General features: G+C 43.9%; 1 protein-coding gene across 2 annotated transcripts in view; it reads right to left on the bottom strand.

Moving 5' to 3' along the window:
• Positions 1-833: 833 nt before the first annotated feature.
• PTPRE (protein tyrosine phosphatase receptor type E) overlaps positions 834-15757 on the bottom strand; it is a gene marked incomplete at both ends in the record, with an annotated part of 30889 nt that continues 15965 nt past the window's right edge. The window contains 10 exons of one of the 2 annotated variants that reach the window (XM_079536237.1): positions 834-908; positions 2612-2747; positions 6100-6260; positions 7263-7388; positions 8341-8475; positions 9617-9693; positions 10215-10308; positions 12401-12550; positions 13016-13151; positions 15324-15484. In XM_079536237.1, the coding sequence (XP_079392363.1) occupies positions 834-908; positions 2612-2747; positions 6100-6260; positions 7263-7388; positions 8341-8475; positions 9617-9693; positions 10215-10308; positions 12401-12550; positions 13016-13151; positions 15324-15484 (1251 nt within the window). The remainder of the gene's footprint in view (positions 909-2611; positions 2748-6099; positions 6261-7262; positions 7389-8340; positions 8476-9616; positions 9694-10214; positions 10309-12400; positions 12551-13015; positions 13152-15323; positions 15485-15757) is intronic. The other variant, XM_079536238.1, reaches the window with a different exon arrangement.

The raw sequence follows: 15757 nt of genomic DNA, 5'->3' as shown, positions 1-15757 counted from the left end.
GACAAATGCAAAATATACACTCCTGATATGCAGAATATTGTTCAATAGTGACAAAATGACATTACTGTACTCCTAGATTGATTCAAGCTGGTGCAGTATTTAGGAAAGAACGAAACAGGTGAACTTTGAAAGTCATATGAAATCAGAAATTCCAACCTGCATTTCTAATGGTTGTGTCCTACTGACAGTAGAACACAAAACAGAGCTGCCACCCATGGGGAGGTTCTTACAAACAGACTTTAAAAGCAATACCATTTTTCAGCTGCACTGTGCACTATCACACATGAAGGGCTGTGTTCTGACACCTGGAACAGTTCCTTGGCCTTTCAGTGAGGCCATGAAGTCAATTCCAAGTAAGCAGCAGCAAGTTATCAGAACACGGCCCAAAATAAACATCTCTTTTCATTTGCTATTGACTTCTGTGTCAAAGGTTTGCGGCCAAAACGAGTTTCCTTTAAACAGATGTACCACAGCTCATTATTTTAGTATAAAAGGTAAATGTAAAGATGCACGAACCGGGCAATGGCACTGCTGATAAATATCTGTAAGTGGAAAAGGAAATAATCAAAGAAATAAACCTTCCAGAATTAATTTACTGTTATTTAGAATAAAGACTTCTCTACCATCTTATAGCGATATACTCTATATGAACATTATACTTTGCTTTAGAAGATATTTATATTTCAGAAATAATTTTGTACAGCAAATGCAAATTTTAGAGCAAACACGAGGTCCTATTTACAGTCAAAGTCAACAAACAAAACGACGTGGAATAAATTAATATCATATACAACTATTTATACAGACAACTTAAAAAATAAGGCAGAAGTTTTTCATTTAAAGTTAGCATAATCGGAAAATATGTCGATGAAGTCTTGTACCACTCTGTAGCAGAATTCATACTGTTCCTGAAAAACAAGAAGACACCAAAATGTACTCCGGTTGCATCACACCTTATGAATCGTCGTTACGCAAATCCAAGCGGGGCAACGCGTTCCAACTCCAAGCTCACAGCAACACCCATCAGTTCGACCTCATCTCCCCCCCGTCTGCTCACTGCCCACGGTTCCATGGCTCTGCTCTCCCTGCATCCAGCTCCACTCAGGCTCCCTCCTGTCGCTGTGAGGAGCTCTGCCACCGCGGACAGGTGACCAGAGGACCTCAGCGCGAGCAGAGCCGAGGTTCAAGCATAGACCCACAGCAGTGCTGACACGGGAGGCTTCTCTCGTCTCACATACAACCAACTTTTTGTAACGGCCAAATGAGAACACCCTGACCCCACAGAACCACAGACCCGGCAGCACGGCTTCCTCTTCAAAGCTGTCAGCTTCCCTTTTATGTGCAGAAGCAGCTGAGGATGAATCCATTCTGATTTTTTTCTTTAATAAAGGCAGCGCTACTTCTCTTTTGTCAAACAGGCTGATTCCCGCCTGTCAGTTAACACGATTTCAGCTTTCTAGGGGATAATTCTTCAAATGAACATCACTTCTTAAACCTGTCTTCTCATTCGGGCTGAGCTGCTGATGGCACTGAGCTGTTCCCATCGCGCTGCCGCGGGTGGCTCTTCCTGAGCACCCCAGGGAGCCTGCCTGCTTAACTCCAGGCTCTAACAGCTTCACAGCAGAAACTGTGTGACAACGCAACTTCAAATGGAGAGAACATTAAAAGAAAACAACTTCCCAGTTCATTTTTTTTCCTGAAATGGAGCTCCGCAGGTAAATGCTGTCGGTATGTATCTACATACACAGCCATCCACTGGCGACGTGAGCCTGCCGCCTAGTGCTGTGCGTCCCAGTGATGGGACACAGCCTGAACCTGCAGGCATGCCCACAGCCTTCAGTGTGATCTGCCGGGCTGCCCGATGCCTAATACCTGATCAGAGCTGGAACAGGCATCTGCCGGAAAGCGGCACTGAACAGAAGCCATTCCACAGCGGCAGCTCAGCTGAGGATAGCCCTGGCTATTACACAGCACCACTAAACCACAGAGTCGGAGCCCCAAAAGAAAGATTTCCTCCCTGCAGGTAATCCCGGCGGAGCTCTTCAGCCCCTTCCCCAATACATAACAAGGAGATTTCTACCTGGGAAAGCTGCTTTCAGATAACTGTTTCTAAAGAAGTTCCTAATGGAAATTGTTACCAACATACAAAGCATCAGTGCTTCTATGTATTTCCCAAAACAGTGTCCCCATACATTTTCTTCTATTTGATCAGTAAGGAAAACACTCACACCAAGTCAGCATTTCTCCATGTGACAACTGCAAGCCCATTCAGCCCTGACATTTTCATGTAAAGAAAGAAAAACCTGAGCTATGGAGATAGGGCTTAAAAGGCATTTACTTCTTGACTTTGTCATCAGCACCGCAAACAAGATTTTGGTTTATTTAACTGTCACCAGTTCCTAACAAAGCACGGAACGTTTAGCTAAGCTTTACTTTCAGACAGGCTGTAAAAAAAAATCTGGAAAAGATACAGATTTCTGATGCCTTGTTCATACACAGCCGTCATACATTATTTATTTCAACCTGCAACAAACCCCCTTTGTTCTCCTCCCACAAGGATATTTACAAACATACATCCTTTGAGAAAGGTTCGGATTGTTAAATACCATACCAGTGTTTGCACCATATGTGGCCTCTGCAGTCTTAAGCTCTTCACAGCTTGAAATACATCTAAGAGCCCCTCAGCCTTCACTCGCTCCAGAATATTGCTGAGTGCAATGAATGTACCTGTCCTTCCAGCACCGGCACTGCAACACAAACACATCTGCTTGGCATACAGCAGGATAAAAACTGCAAAGATAATATTGATAGAGAATACCCAAATACTAAGAGCAGCTGATTTTGTCACGTCAGCCATGCTGAAAGCGAGCCAGAATTAATTCAAATGAATTGTGAGCCAGGCAGCAATTGAAGACACTGTTATAAAGAGGAGGGGGAACGGCTGTTTGTGAGTGTGGATGGTGATAGGACAAGGGGGAATGGTTTTAAACTGAGACAGGGGAGGTTTCAGTTGGATATGAGGAGGAAGTTTTTCACCCAGAGGGTGGTGAGGCACTGGAACAGGTTGCCCAAGGAGGCTGTGGATGCCCCATCCCTGCAGGCATTTAAGGCCAGGCTGGATGTGGCTCTGGGCAGCCTGGGCTGCTGGTTGGTGACCTGCACACAGCAGGGGGTTGGAGCTGGATGAGCACTGTGCTCCTTTGCAACCCAGGCCATTCTGTGATTCACTCTATGATTCACTGGAATTATTATTCCAAAGCAACGTGATGGACAGTGTCCAATCCAACAAAAAGATTGTAACTGCCCTTACAATCTCAATCATTCCTTTTCACACAGAGAAGTTAATATAAGGAAAACCCCAATAAGTCTGCATGCAGGGTGATGTTACATACAACTAAACAGAAGCGACTGCTCTGCCTCTAACCTGATTACAGCAAGCCACCAAATATAGTCCCCAGTAACTGTGGTTCCTTTTGTTCTGGCATGCTTCACTCAGGATATTTTGCTCTTTTATTCACTTCAGAACACAATTCTACACCAGCAAAATAGATTTGAGTGACTGTTACCTGACTTAGATACCTAACGTCAGAGACAAAAAAAAAAAGAAGTGCTTTCTCTCTTCTAACAAAATTGTGGCCCGTGTGACACCACACAAATACAACCACAAAAACATCAACAATCAACAGTGGCCGTGCACTGCCAGACCAATAGTCAATAAAAACAGGCTGGAATTTAGCACTCGGTGCTAAGCTGGATTGCAGAACAAGAAGCACAAAATAATTTATGAAACTTAAAAATTTTAATGTTTTTCAATCATTTACAAGCAGATAAAACGTAATCATGTGTCACTGCTTCTATCTTATTCCCATCAAATGAAAAAACATCTGATAAGCACAGCCCTATGCAAAGATTAAGTGCAAGTGCACATATCCTCAGCTGGAGGAAAAACAAACAGGAATGCTGCATGGGATGCATCCCTCCCTTCAGATAATTACTTTTATCAGGTTAAAGACAAAATCTGTGAAATCTAACAGGGCTGAGGTCTATTTATCCTTAGCTAACCTGTAGTAACAATATGTGTCTTTTAAAGCAACCTGTGAGCAATGCCCTTCATCTACAGCTCCAAAAGCAGGAGGAAAAAGACATGGAGTAACCCGGGATGCACAGGGTGCTCATCCACACACTGCTCTTCATGTGTTTATGTCTATACTCCTCATGCTGAACACTCACTCTCTTTCCTCCCAAAACACATTCTCAGCTTCTCTTTAAAGAGTTTGGTTTATGTTGGCTTAAGATTTTTTTGTATAGAGAACTGCATTTGAAATACCACGAAGAAATAGATGCGTTTCACGGGAACATGGCGCTGCTCTTTTCGTACCCGCTTCTCTCTCTGCACTTCTTCCAACACTTGTCTTAAGGAAAGGAAACTTTTCACTTTGACTCTCAAACTTTTCTCGAGACAAGTTCCAAAGCCAAGGGTGCTCTGAAAGGACACTGGGCAAGAGGCAGAAGGAAGGGGCCTTCAAACAACCCTGCAGTCTGGCGTTGTTTATTACAGAACAGAAAGAGTGAAGAGAGAAAAGCACAGGGAGCTGTGAGCTAAACAGAAGGCAGTGGGAGACGTACACTGGAAGTGAAGGGAGTTGGGATTCAGAACAGATTGGCTTTGAATTCCGTTGGCAACTCAGTCAGCAAAACCCTTCTAATCCACTTAGGGCCGTGCCTCTGTCCCAATTAATAATCGCTGTCTTCAACAGCTCCTGAAAGGGTTCATTAATATCCGGAAAAAACGAACTGCAGTTTCCACAAGTTTAAGTGAGCACTCCTCTAAACCAGTCTTTGAGTTGAGATGTGTTTACTTACTCATGAATTTACATTCATTTACATCTGAAGCCTCAGGTCTGACTTCATGGAGGGGTTCAACTACGCTGTGTAGAGGATGTCAAAACAGATGCAGCAGAAAATTCTCAGTGTGGTAAAACCAGGGGCGCACTGCATGCTTAGTTTCATTGTCCTTATTTTTTTTTTTCCCCCCTTTTTTAATTGTTACAGCAAGTTTTGAAAAATTCACTCCAAATGATTAAGCCAATGCTTAATTGCATTGGTTGCAATGCTGAAAGCTCAAAGTAGCAGCAGCAATGCATAACCCACATAGTTCTTCGAATCATAGAATGGCTGGGGCTGGAAGGGACCTCAGGGATCATCAAAAGCTCCAACTCCCTGCTGCAGGGCCACCAACCTCCCCATTTCATAGCTGCCCAGGGCCCCATCCAACCTGGCCTTGAACACCTCCAGGGATGGACGGGGCACCACAGCCTCTCTGGGCAGCTGTTCCAGCACCTCACCTTCTTATGCATCTAATTTGTGTATATCAAAGACAACAATTGCTTTTACCTCTCACTTTACTGGTTAGAACTATTTGATACTTTACCCACTGTCACTATCGCTCAGAATTGTACCTCCCCAGCTTTTCATTAAAAAGTGGCTGTTCAAATGGAAGCATCAAACTTAAAATAACATTGCTGCCATTGAGTTCAGCCACCACAGGGTTGGGGAACACACAACGCCCCAGGAAAAACACACGAGAACAGCAAAGAGCAAAACAGTGAGTAAACAAGAAAGAGAAGAAAGCTTTAACAATGAACACATGCTACTGCAAGATCCCCATGTCCAAAATACTCCAACAAAGCTGAGATCCCAGGATCTTTTTGCTTCAGCAGCACCTGAAAATGCATGATGCTGCAGACAGCCAAAATACAGACCATGCTTCTCAGGCTGAGACTCCTCAGAAACTCTTTAAAACTCACATCAGAAGAAACAAGAAGTCAGCATGCACTGCGGAGAACAGCTCTAACAAAGTCAGTCCTAATTCTAACTCGGGCTCATCTATCAAAACACTTCCATGGATTAAATAATCAATTTTGAGGTCAGAGACATGCTGCTTTTCCCTTTTCTCTATCTTTGCCTTGTATTTCTTCTTTTTTTATGGATGCAGCCCACTCACAAAGCTCACAAAGGAGAGCTGCCCTACCAGCAGCCAGACAGGAGAAAAAGAAAGCCTAGCACTTGGCTGACTGTGGGAAGGAGAGGGAGCCTCACCTGCAGTGCACCGTGATGGGGTGATTCCCCGTCTGCTGCTGCTGCTTTTGGACAGCTGCAATCAGGTCAATCATCCCTTTTCCTTCCGCAGGAATTCCGATTTCTGGCCACCCATGGAAGTGGAACTGCCGAACCAGCCTGCTTTGCTTCTCTTGGTTACCCTACGTGCATGCAAAGAACAGGTTCATCCAGATGTTAATTCCAGACAGCAATGAACTTCATACCTTAAAGATAAGCATAGGTTTTGTACCATCACGGTGAAGGGGGTTATTTTCAACCTGGTTTGTTATATATGAATCTGTTACATACATATCTACATACATGTAAGAGTTCTGTTTCTACATTACCTCTGCCTCTTAGCTTGAAACTAACATTACTTGTCTTGCCTTTATGTCAGCTGATTAAAAGCAGCCCTAAAAGTTCAAGTGAGCACTACCACCCTGCCAGTTTTGCCAGGCAATCTGAATGTTCCATCATTATTCCATATGTAATTCAATAGGATGTTTGGGAACAGACTTCACACGAAGCACTGCGTATTCACACCTTATCCACCATCCTCCTACGAAATGAAATGCACAGCATTTCAGAGGCCTTTGGCTTTGCACATGCCAGCTAGCTAAGTGCATAAATTAGATGCAGTGCAATTAATTAAATTCATCATATTCTAAACTGCCAGTAATTTCTTTCCCCCAAATGTAGCAATGCAAACCAGTTCTGAATGAAATGAAGGAGTGAGCAAAGAGATGCATGCAAGTTCAAAAACAGGTTTGTGTAGAGCCTGCCTGTAGCAGAGGTGCATGAAGGGGCAGCTGCCAGGCAGAGGTCAGTACGTGTGCACTAGAATGCTTCACAGGACTCTAATATCTGGAATTAAGTTTTCAGTAATAGGTACATGAGAGATGGTAGGAAAGGCAAGAATGCCAGCAGAGCAAAATACTACCAAAAAATCAACACCTTGCTTTGATCAAAGGTGTGCTTTACTGACCAAGATTTTCATGACACTTTATGCAAGTGTTCCATACAAGCTTCCTCGTGGCTGCTAATGTGACAGATGACAACTAACAGCAGTTATCTTTAGTCAGAAATTCCAGCATTGAAGTCACATCATCACATTTACGAATGCATTAAAACAAACAAACAACTCATATAATTAAAAACAGTACCTGATTATATGTAACTATGAAGTCCCTTACGCTTATAGCATCTAAAAGGCTGTCATTCTTTATCTCTACAGTTATCTCTCCGTGAGTTACTGAGCCCTCTGATGGCCAGTACTGGAAGCACTTCTCCTGCAAAATGGAGAGGGAATTGTAAGCATTCCTCGATTCGTTTTTTCCACTTATCTACACCACCACCACCCTGTGATACAGGATGTAACAAAGCATAACGTGTTCTGGACACTTTGCAATGAAAAGGCTAGAGCCCAAGAACACAGTTGTAAAACATTTCTGTAACACAAAGCATTAAGATGAAACGGGAGCAGAAGTCATATCTGATAAATGCTGCTTTACAAATAGACCAGGAGAAAACTAAGTAACTCTTACAATCAGTGCAGGGTTGTTAAAAATACTCAACAGAAAAACGCAACAACAGAAACCATTTAATGGCACTGAAGTATAAGGTGAACACTGCAGAGCAGGGAGATGCTGTTCTCTTCATTAATGAATGACAAAGGATGCAGAGGAGAGGTTCAGAAGCTTACAGAGACGTAACAGAGAGGGAAGTTTTCAAGAAAGCGTTGTCTGGCTCTTCTCAGACCCACATCAAGCATCCCTAAGAACCGTGCTTTTAAAATCAAACTGGGCCCTCTGAAAACCAATTCTGTAGCTTAGGTGTTTTTGTCCGACAAATCAAGCAAAAGCAGCAACACTGGCCTACACCTACTAGTGAAGCAAGAGCTCATTTAGAATCACAGAATGGCCTGGGTTGCAAAGGAGCACAATGCCCATCCAGTTCCAACCCCCTGCTGTGTGCAGGTCACCAGCAGCCCAGGCTGCCCAGAGCCACATCCAGCCTGGCCTTGGATGCCTGCAGGGATGGGGCATCCACAGCCTCCTTGGGCAACCTGTGCCAGTGCCTCACCACCCTCCTGGGGAAAATCTTCCTCCTAACATCTACAGAATCATAGAAATTTCAGAAAAGGCAACAAATCTTATATTGCTAGAATTTGTAGGAAAGTGTTAATCTCGTGTGAAGATTCATATCTACTGCATTTGTAAAATGGAGCCGTGGGACCCATACCTGCTCCCTCTCCTGCACCTCTGTGAGCATGACAATGGTGTGGCACTTCCACTCCCACACCATCCGCCAGAAATCCTCCACGGTGTGTGGCAGCGGCCCTTGCGTGGCAATGAAATAATCCTTCTGGCGATAGCCCTGCAGAGAAAGGCTGGGTTGTGAGTATGTCATGGCAGCACAGACAGAAGTCGGTGTTTGGAGAGAGCAGCACCAGCTTCTGTTCAGCTGCTGCCCACACGAGATGTGTTCCTGCACAGCGTGAGCATCACCCAAATCTTCCACGTGCTCTGGGGATGCAGAGCCCACCTGATTCTTGCTCACCCCTCCAGCACTGAAATGCACCTGAGATCTGAAAATCCACATTCTCAATCCTTTTGTCTACAGGTCACAGCAGTAACACAGAAGCAGCCCCACGGACATCAGGGGCTGGATACAGGCTCTGCTTTAAGGAGCACCATCGGTTCCTGCTGCTCACTGTCCTCATTAGTTCACCTTGCCTCCTCTCAGAAATGAAGATTCACGATCCTGAGTCTTACTTTATGACTTTTTACAGCCGTGGCTGAAGGAATGAAGTTCTGCTGTGAGAGCTGACGTTTTCACCAGGAGATTATTAACAACTGCAGTCATTACTATGGAATGAACATTAGACTTGTTTTTTGAGCTACAGTCCTATTTCCATACTGATGTGATCACATTGTAGAGTGTTCACAATCCTCAGTCACCGGTGGGCTTTTACTGTTTTGGGATATAATTAATTGCCATATTTAAATAAACTTAGGAATGGAAAGTGTTACCCAGGTTCCATCAGGAAGCCAGGAACTAAGCTGGGAATTAATGCAGGTCCCCTCAGTAAATGCTGGCTCCCAAACACTATGAGAGCTGTTCTCCATGATAGAAGTGGAGAGTGGGAAGTACATATTTGAGTTAAAAAACCACAAACAGTCAGACTCTTTATTAACCTGGATACAGGCAAGAGAACTGCTGGATGTTTGCTGCTTAGTGAGTCTGGTTCTCTGTCTGCTTTTCTCAGAACTGAATACAAACCTTAGTTTATAAATCTAGCAACAACAACAGGAGCGTTTAAATTACACAACACTTAAACTGGAATTCAGAACACTGAATAAGATTAGAAATTCATTTGGGAACTCTCATAAGCCAAGCCCAAACAAAACTAATGCTCTTCATAAGCCAACTTGGCTGAAACTCTTTAAGAAGACTTGCAAGAAGCAGTAAAATATTTGACTTGTAGCCTAAATGCATTGAAAATATTTATACTTACATCTATGAAGGAAGCATTGATGTAGTCTGTGTACTCCTGCCCTCTTTTCATTGACAGAATCACTCTATTAAAATCATCTGGAAGGAAAAAAAGCCACAAACATTCACTCTTTTTTTATTGCTAACTGTACGTTAACCGTTCCACAATTACATGTGTGGAAGAACTACAGATTGCTTATCTGAAAGCCAGACAAGGGGCCCTAAAGATCTTACTCAGGATCTACCGAGTGCGAGGAGGAAGGCAGTATTTTTTCTGTGGATTATTTCTGCATTCACACAGCAAGCAAGGTGTAACACTTATGTTCATGTGCAGACATTGCAGCACTGCCTCGGAGGAGGCAAGGAATCGTACAGAAGGTACGTTGGTGCAGTAGGTGGAACGGCTCCATTATTTCATTCTGTTCTTAAAACTACCTATCATACATTTTGTGCACACACTGTAAGGACATCTCTCTGTCCCTGACTTACCCAGCACAGCTGTATTCTGATACGAGCTGCACTGCCACCAGCATGTAGGCATAACTTACATTTATTCACAACAACCTTAGGATAACCACACATTTACAGCACCACTTTCTATACAAAGTGAATCATCTTACACGGGATAATCTGGATGACTCTAGCTTTCTTCATATTTGCTGGAAGATTGCCAGTTCTCATGTTCTCTTTCATTATCCGAACGTTTGTTAATTTCTGTAATGAACCACACAAACGAGGACGAGGATTAATTGAAACGGAAATGGCTTTATTTCATTATATTCTTCATAACCTGCACCCAGAGGATTGCTCACTGGGTACAGACCAATAGTGCAGTCATAGTTAGCTGACCGTTATGAATGGTGAGGTGCTGGAACAGCTGCCCAGAGAGGCTGTGATGCCCCGTCCATCCCTGGAGGTGTTCAAGGCCAGGTTGGATGGGGCCCTGGGCAGCCTGGGCTGCTATGAAATGTGGAGGTTGGTGACCCTGCCTGTGGCAGGGGGTTGGAGCTTCGTGATCCTTGAGGTCCCTTCCAACCCAAGCCATTCTGCGATTCTGTGAAAGCCACTTTGCTGCCTTGTCTGTACAAACATAATCATGAGAATAACACAACAGACCACTAAGATCATCATGTCCAACCAGCAGCTCCGCACACCCAGCACGACCCAGCAGGCTGCTCAGTCACACGCTCCAGTTCTACACCACTTCCCTTTTTAGAACCTCCACTTCCCCCATCACCGAAACGCACCCTGAGCTCACAGGCTCATATTCATCCTGTTCCTCCAGCAATCTTTCATTTATCAACGATCCTTCTTAAGATTATTAGAACTCTGCGACGCTCCGCAGGGCATGAGAAGGCTGCACGGGCTCAGAGCCTGCTGTGCACCAAATAACCTCATGGGGCTCCACATATCCGTGCCACTGCTGCTGCAGTGACCAGTGCCCTCTATTTCATCAGTGATGAGAGCACACACAGGACACAGAAGACAAGCACTGCCCTTGCCCACCAATCCGTAATAGCAGAGTTTACACACATGCATGGTTGTGCCAGCTGACCTGACAGCAACCAGCTGCTTCTGCTGGGGGGATCTGCCAGGTAACCACCAGTGACAGGGCTGTGTTTCAGCAGCTATTTAATACAACTTCAATTTACACTGATCTGAATTTAATTTGCAAACTGCAAGCACTTTTTCAGGCAGTGTTCTATATTTGCCAGTTTCAGAAGCACTTCTAATTCCAGCAAAAATCCAAGTACCACCAACAAACCATCAAAAAGAAATTCCCACATCTCAGAAATCACTTTTCAGCTGCTCTGTAACACTGTGGTTAACAGTGTGTGTCAGAGGGTCCCACACTGAGAGCACTCTTCTGTTCCTCGCTGTGGATGAGCTCCCGTGCCTCTAGACCATCTTTCAGAACACAGCACAACTGAACGCTGCTCGTAAGCTTCCTGCAAAGCCTTTCTAGCACAATGCACAGCAAAAAACAACACTGAGTATTCTAGTTTTTCCAAAATTCCTATCTGTTTGCTTGCTTGTTTCCCCTCAGCGTCATACTTTTGAATTCTAAACTTGCTGCTTCAACTTTTACTTCATTTTCTTCTCCCAGTTCCCAATTTCTGATTAAATGAATCCTTTAAAAGTAGAAGGGAAATGCAGTGAACACTGAATTCACTTGGACTGAATGACTGAAATGGTTTAATCTTTTAGATCTAGAGTACATATTTCAGCATAGTAAGTAGCACAGAAAAGTTCTATTTCCTCAGCATAATTAAAGTCTGTTTTAAACAGCCATCACAAAAATCCAGTATCATCTGTTTCTCCATTAGGGGTTTCTCCACAAAACATTTCTTTTTTCCTTTTTCCCCCCGGAAGATGTGAGTGTTCAGCACAAAATGTGAGAGTTCTCCATAATTCACTCTGCCAGCAGCAGTGACTGAATTAACATTTCTGCTGACATGCCAATTAGGTCAATGTAATCCAGCTTCATCCTCCAGCTTTATCTGATCTGGCATCCAGTTCAAGACCAGAAGAATAATTCCTTTTGTTGTTTTTTTTTTGTTTGTTTGTTTGTTTTTAAAGTAAATAAAATGCATAGGGGAAAACACCCACCAAACGATGTAGGTCTGAATGGGCTCCCATCACTGAGTCCATCGGAGCAATTCACAACAAGCTGAAAATACAACTGGCATCTCAGTTTGGACAGCCCTTCTCTTTTAAGATTGCACTTGCTCTGCTTCTTAAGTACCTTTTTGTTGTGAGGATTTCGACACTTGAAAGTCTCAGAGCAAAGGCCTTTCCTACTTACCTTAAATTCTTCTTCCAGCCCTATTTTGACAAGGTTTGGTGCTGCACTGTGTGATGTTTGTAGATGTTTCTCCAAGGATGACACATCTAGCTCTGTGTCACCGTAGAGGTAGTACTCAAGTAAGGCTTGATAAATGAAGGAGTACTGCATCTGGAACAAACAGCAGGCAGATAAGCACCCCCTGAGGCAACGGAGCAAAACAATCTCATGTCTGGCACTTTCATCTGTCTCATTCAGTAATGAACGAACTGATCACCAACGCACACCTAAGGCTAAAACTGAATTCCTGTCACATCATTCACGTTCTTTACAATTCCATTCAATCACAAAAGGGGAAAGCCTGGACATACCACAAGATAACGTGCTTCGTGGCATGGTCTTTACTGCCAAGGCCTCTATCTCCTTTCCCAGTGCTACCTTCCATAGAATGGTTGGGTAGGAACGGACCTTCAAGATCACCAGTTCCACCCCGCTGCCACCCTCTAGAGCAAGGTTCCTGTTCCAGTTATCCAGGCATGCAGTGGAACAGGGCACACTCACACACACACGTACATTATTTGTGCCGATGACGGCTTGAAACTTGGAGAGCTGTAATTCCAACCGGTGACTACTTACATCAGTCTGAACCATCTGCGGGCGCTGATTGCGTATTCTTGAAACAAACTCAAAAACGTCAACTTTCTGCTCAGCATGCATCATGTCTATCATGGCATCTATAACGATAAACGTGCCCGTCCGGCCCACACCGGCGCTTCGGAAGGAAACAAAAGACAAAAAAATGCCTCAGTTGAACAACAGAGTCTGCAGGAATCACTGCACCAATGACAAAGGTGGAACTTGTGCTGCTCTCAAGGGATGAAAATTCTCATCACTGCAAAACACGGGGCTTCAGTTTTTATTTTAGTAGTGACAATTACGACAAAACTAAATTTTAGCATTAAAAAAACCTCTTCTAACAGCTCAGAAGCTGACCAAAATTATATTACTCGAAGACCATTGGAACTTGTGCTTGTCCTGCTATAATTTCTCTTTTTAGCACTTACCTGCATGGTTGCTATTCCACACCACTTAGACACTTAGTAACTTACTGTGACTTCTACACTTCCTAACGCTGCTATTCCCATTTTGTTTTCTTTTCAGACATCCTCCGAAATCCACAAGAGGGAGCAAGATTCCCACAAATTACATCACTCCAGCGACATTCAGTTCTTCCTTTCAGAGGAAAAGGGCATGGCATCCTGTGCTAGGCATTAATAGCCCTCCTTTGACCTTCTGCTAGCTTACTTCATACAGCCACTGCTGCAAGGTCCCAAATCACGACGCACGCTTCTCCCTCCATCCCCACGTGCCCAAAGATACAGCTCAACTCTCAGCAAGGAAAAAATCAGGTTTGAAATAATATCAGGGCACAAGCAAACAAACAACGCCCCACCAACAATCTCTGTCTGTGGCCATTTCCTACCGCCAAGCCTCCCTTCCCTCTTGCTTCCTTTCACTCACGTGTGACCTCTCCGTGCTGCCGACAAGCCCACCATGTTCCCACAAAGGCTGCTCACTTTACTGACCCCCATGTTTGCCTTAAAGCCCCTTGCTTTTCCCCACACGATCCCCCTCTGGGCCCCCCCTCACTCAGTTGTTGCTTAGGATGACTGGATGGTATCCTTGTAAAAGCTTACTGAAGAAAAACAAAAGCACGGTTACTCACTACCGATGAGTTTCCCTTTCCTTTTCCCAACAATTCAATAGTGTCACATCCTGGCTGTGACGGAAATCGAGTGTCACCTTCCTCACTTGTCACCTCGAGCACACACTGAAGCTCTGCACTATCGCCCAGCCCACACGTCATGGCATCAGTGTGCTGTGCTGCACTGGCTGACTGAAATCTCTGGAGATTTTAATGAGATATTTTACACTTATCTCTATTTTGGCTCAACTTCTGTTGATTAAGTTAAGCACAGAATTTCCTGCTTGTGCAAAATAATGCTTAAACCCAGCATTGGTCTCCAGAGAACATCACTGCAAGAGGGTTTCCCAAAGGAAAGGCTGTGTGACACTGCTAAAAATCTCATTCCTTCCAAGAGTTTTCCTCAAGACTCCGATGTATGACACATGAGGGAGAAGACAAATTCTAGCCCAGAAAGGTCTGTAGAGAGGAACCAAAAGCTGGGCTGGGCAGGACAAACAGGCTGCTTTCAACAGCACACAGTGACTCTCCAATGTTCTCTGGGCAACATAAGCAACAGAAAAGAAAGAAATATATCAATCTACAACCACTGCCTTGAAAACAAAGCCCAGAAGGACAAGGCCACTACTCTTTTCTTTTTACTTCAACCTCGATACAATAATTGTTCCTAAAAAGACACTTCTAAAACTCCTTTTTATTGTGATTTCATTAACATCCAATTTCAAACACTTTTCAGAAATGTCTAATGCAACAAGTTCGTGTGTCGGCAACTGAAGGAGTGGGATTATGTTCTGCATTGGCATGTGGTACATTTCTTACATTGCAGCATTTAAATCTCCTAAATGCAAGCCTTTATTTCAAGATTTCTCGGCATTTGACAATTCACATAGCAAACTAATTCTGTTGTGGGAAAAGTGGAGGATGAATTCTCAGAGGAGCAGTTAATGGCGAAGGTCACAGATTTGTAATGACGAGGCTGTATTCTGACAAAGGACGTATTTATACCAAAGATCACTCACGGATAAAACAAAACCTTCTGTTTGAATATTAAAGTGACAGCAAAGACAGATCTTTTGGAATTGTTCTTGTCCCCAGCTCTAAGAAAGCTTAGCATAGTATTACATACCCATAAGCACATAAAATTGACAGCCTGTTATCAGAAAATACATCTTCAGCCTCCATTATCTGCCCCTAACTCCAGGTCAGCCAAGCACAGTGGCCTAACGAACGCCGACCTACCTGCAGTGAACCACAATTGGCCCAGCAAGGGCAGGATTCAACGCCTTGACTTTCTTCAGGAATTTCAGCATCCCAATAGGTGTGAAAGGCACCCCGAAATCAGGCCAGCTGGTGAAGTGGAGCTGCGTCACGAGCCTCAGCGCCTTACAGCCATCGTGGAGCTGCAGGGAATACATGAGCTCTGAGTCTGACTTTCATTTTCCACTCGGAGATTTAGAAAAGAACTCTCAGGATTGTTTATGACTTGCATTCCTGCAACACCTGGATCCTGACTTCACAGCATACATTCAATATAAACATCCGTTACCACACATCCTTAAAATGCATCTTGGCAGAGAAAAGGAGTAATCCCAAAGTAGGGTACGTGAAGAACGAGATTCACAATTTATGGTAACAATGGACCAAATCTTAAGTCCTTTTTCTGTCATAAAACC

This window comes from Tetrao urogallus (genome assembly GCF_951394365.1).
Source record: "Tetrao urogallus genome assembly, chromosome: 5".
NCBI lineage: Eukaryota > Metazoa > Chordata > Aves > Galliformes > Phasianidae > Tetrao > Tetrao urogallus.
This window is presented reverse-complemented; position numbering and strand designations above follow the sequence as displayed.